The 1243-nt window shown below is 54.9% G+C and overlaps 1 protein-coding gene across 1 annotated transcript in view; it reads right to left on the bottom strand.

Annotated features, from left to right (window-relative positions):
* LOC119586734 overlaps positions 1-1243 on the bottom strand; it is a gene marked incomplete in the record, with an annotated part of 16572 nt that overhangs the window by 1435 nt on the left and 13894 nt on the right. Inside the window, 1 exon segment of the mRNA XM_037935462.1 lies at positions 600-1025. Within this exon segment, the coding sequence (XP_037791390.1) occupies positions 600-1025 (426 nt within the window).

Raw genomic sequence — 1243 nt, 5'->3', positions numbered from 1 at the left:
TACTAACAACAATAACGTTTTTCTAAGAAAGAGCTTTTTTGAACATTCACATTCATAGCAAACATATGAACTAAAACTATTTTTATAGCGACGATAGCATTTATTAATCCATGAGCAATAGCAAAGGCATATGCGTGTACACTATACATAAATAAAATAGTAAAAAATGTTGTGCATGAAATTATATTTTAGTTTACGGTAACTTCAGGAATGGAGCTTCTGCGCCTTTTTCTTGTACCTTTGGCGGAATCCTCTTGTTTTCCTTGTACATATCTTTATAAAGCTTCTATTCTTAAACTATCCATCTATCTTTATGATATAATTATCTGTGCTTCATTATACAGACTACCAATTTCAAAGTCTTCTTCATCGTGACTCTACTGACTGCACATCCAACCACGTGTGACCTAAGGCTTTTTTCCCAGTCTTTTGTAACAAAAGGTAAACCTTAATGACAAAGAGTGCCCCTTAGAGAGACTGTTGGCTGCCTACAGCGTCCTGGGGAAGGTTTGTGGTCTCTTCCCGTGTGGTTCGTACTCACTGGTGGCACTGCGCATGACACCCAACCGCCCGAGGGACCTGACCTTGCCCGACCTCACCTGGACGGCCTCGGCCCCGTCTTCGGCCCTGTACGTGACCAGCTTGGGCGGCGGCGTGAGAGCCTGGCGGATGGACGCGGCCTCGCTGGCGGCGGAGGCGACGGTGCGCAGCGTGAGGGGGGCGCCGGACGCTGCGACGGACGTGGCGTTCTCGACGGCGACGATGGCGTGCGAGGGCGGCGGGGAGGCGCAGCGGGGCGCCGTGTTCAGGGTGATGCGGGGCTGGGACGCCTCCAGGGCGGGGTTGGCCGGCTTGTACACGGTGCGCTCCTCCTCGCCCGCCTCGCTCGACGTCTCGCTGCCCCGCCGCCCCGACGCCACCGCGTTGCCGTTGTCGTCCCGCGCCGCCTCGTGCGAGCGCAGGGCCGAGGGCGGCGGCGACCCGATGAACCGACCCGACGCCAGGTCATGCTCCAAGGGGGACGCCTGGGGGAGGGGGGGGGCATGAAAAAAGCGAACGGGGTTACGAGAGTCATGGCAGCCAATTTGAGATATCTGAGGAATGGACAATAATTTATATGAACACACACGCACGCCCAAGGCCGCCGGGCTAATCAGGGAAATGCTTCGGGCGAAATCATTACTTCGCTGCTCGGGCGCTTCCTGTCCTGGGGATCCAGCGGTCACACTCCGCGTCGTGGGTG

This window comes from Penaeus monodon, chromosome 21 (genome assembly GCF_015228065.2).
Source record: "Penaeus monodon isolate SGIC_2016 chromosome 21, NSTDA_Pmon_1, whole genome shotgun sequence".
Classification (NCBI taxonomy): Eukaryota; Metazoa; Arthropoda; class Malacostraca; order Decapoda; family Penaeidae; genus Penaeus; species Penaeus monodon.
Note: the sequence above shows the minus strand (reverse complement) of the source record. Positions and strands in the feature narration are given on the sequence as shown.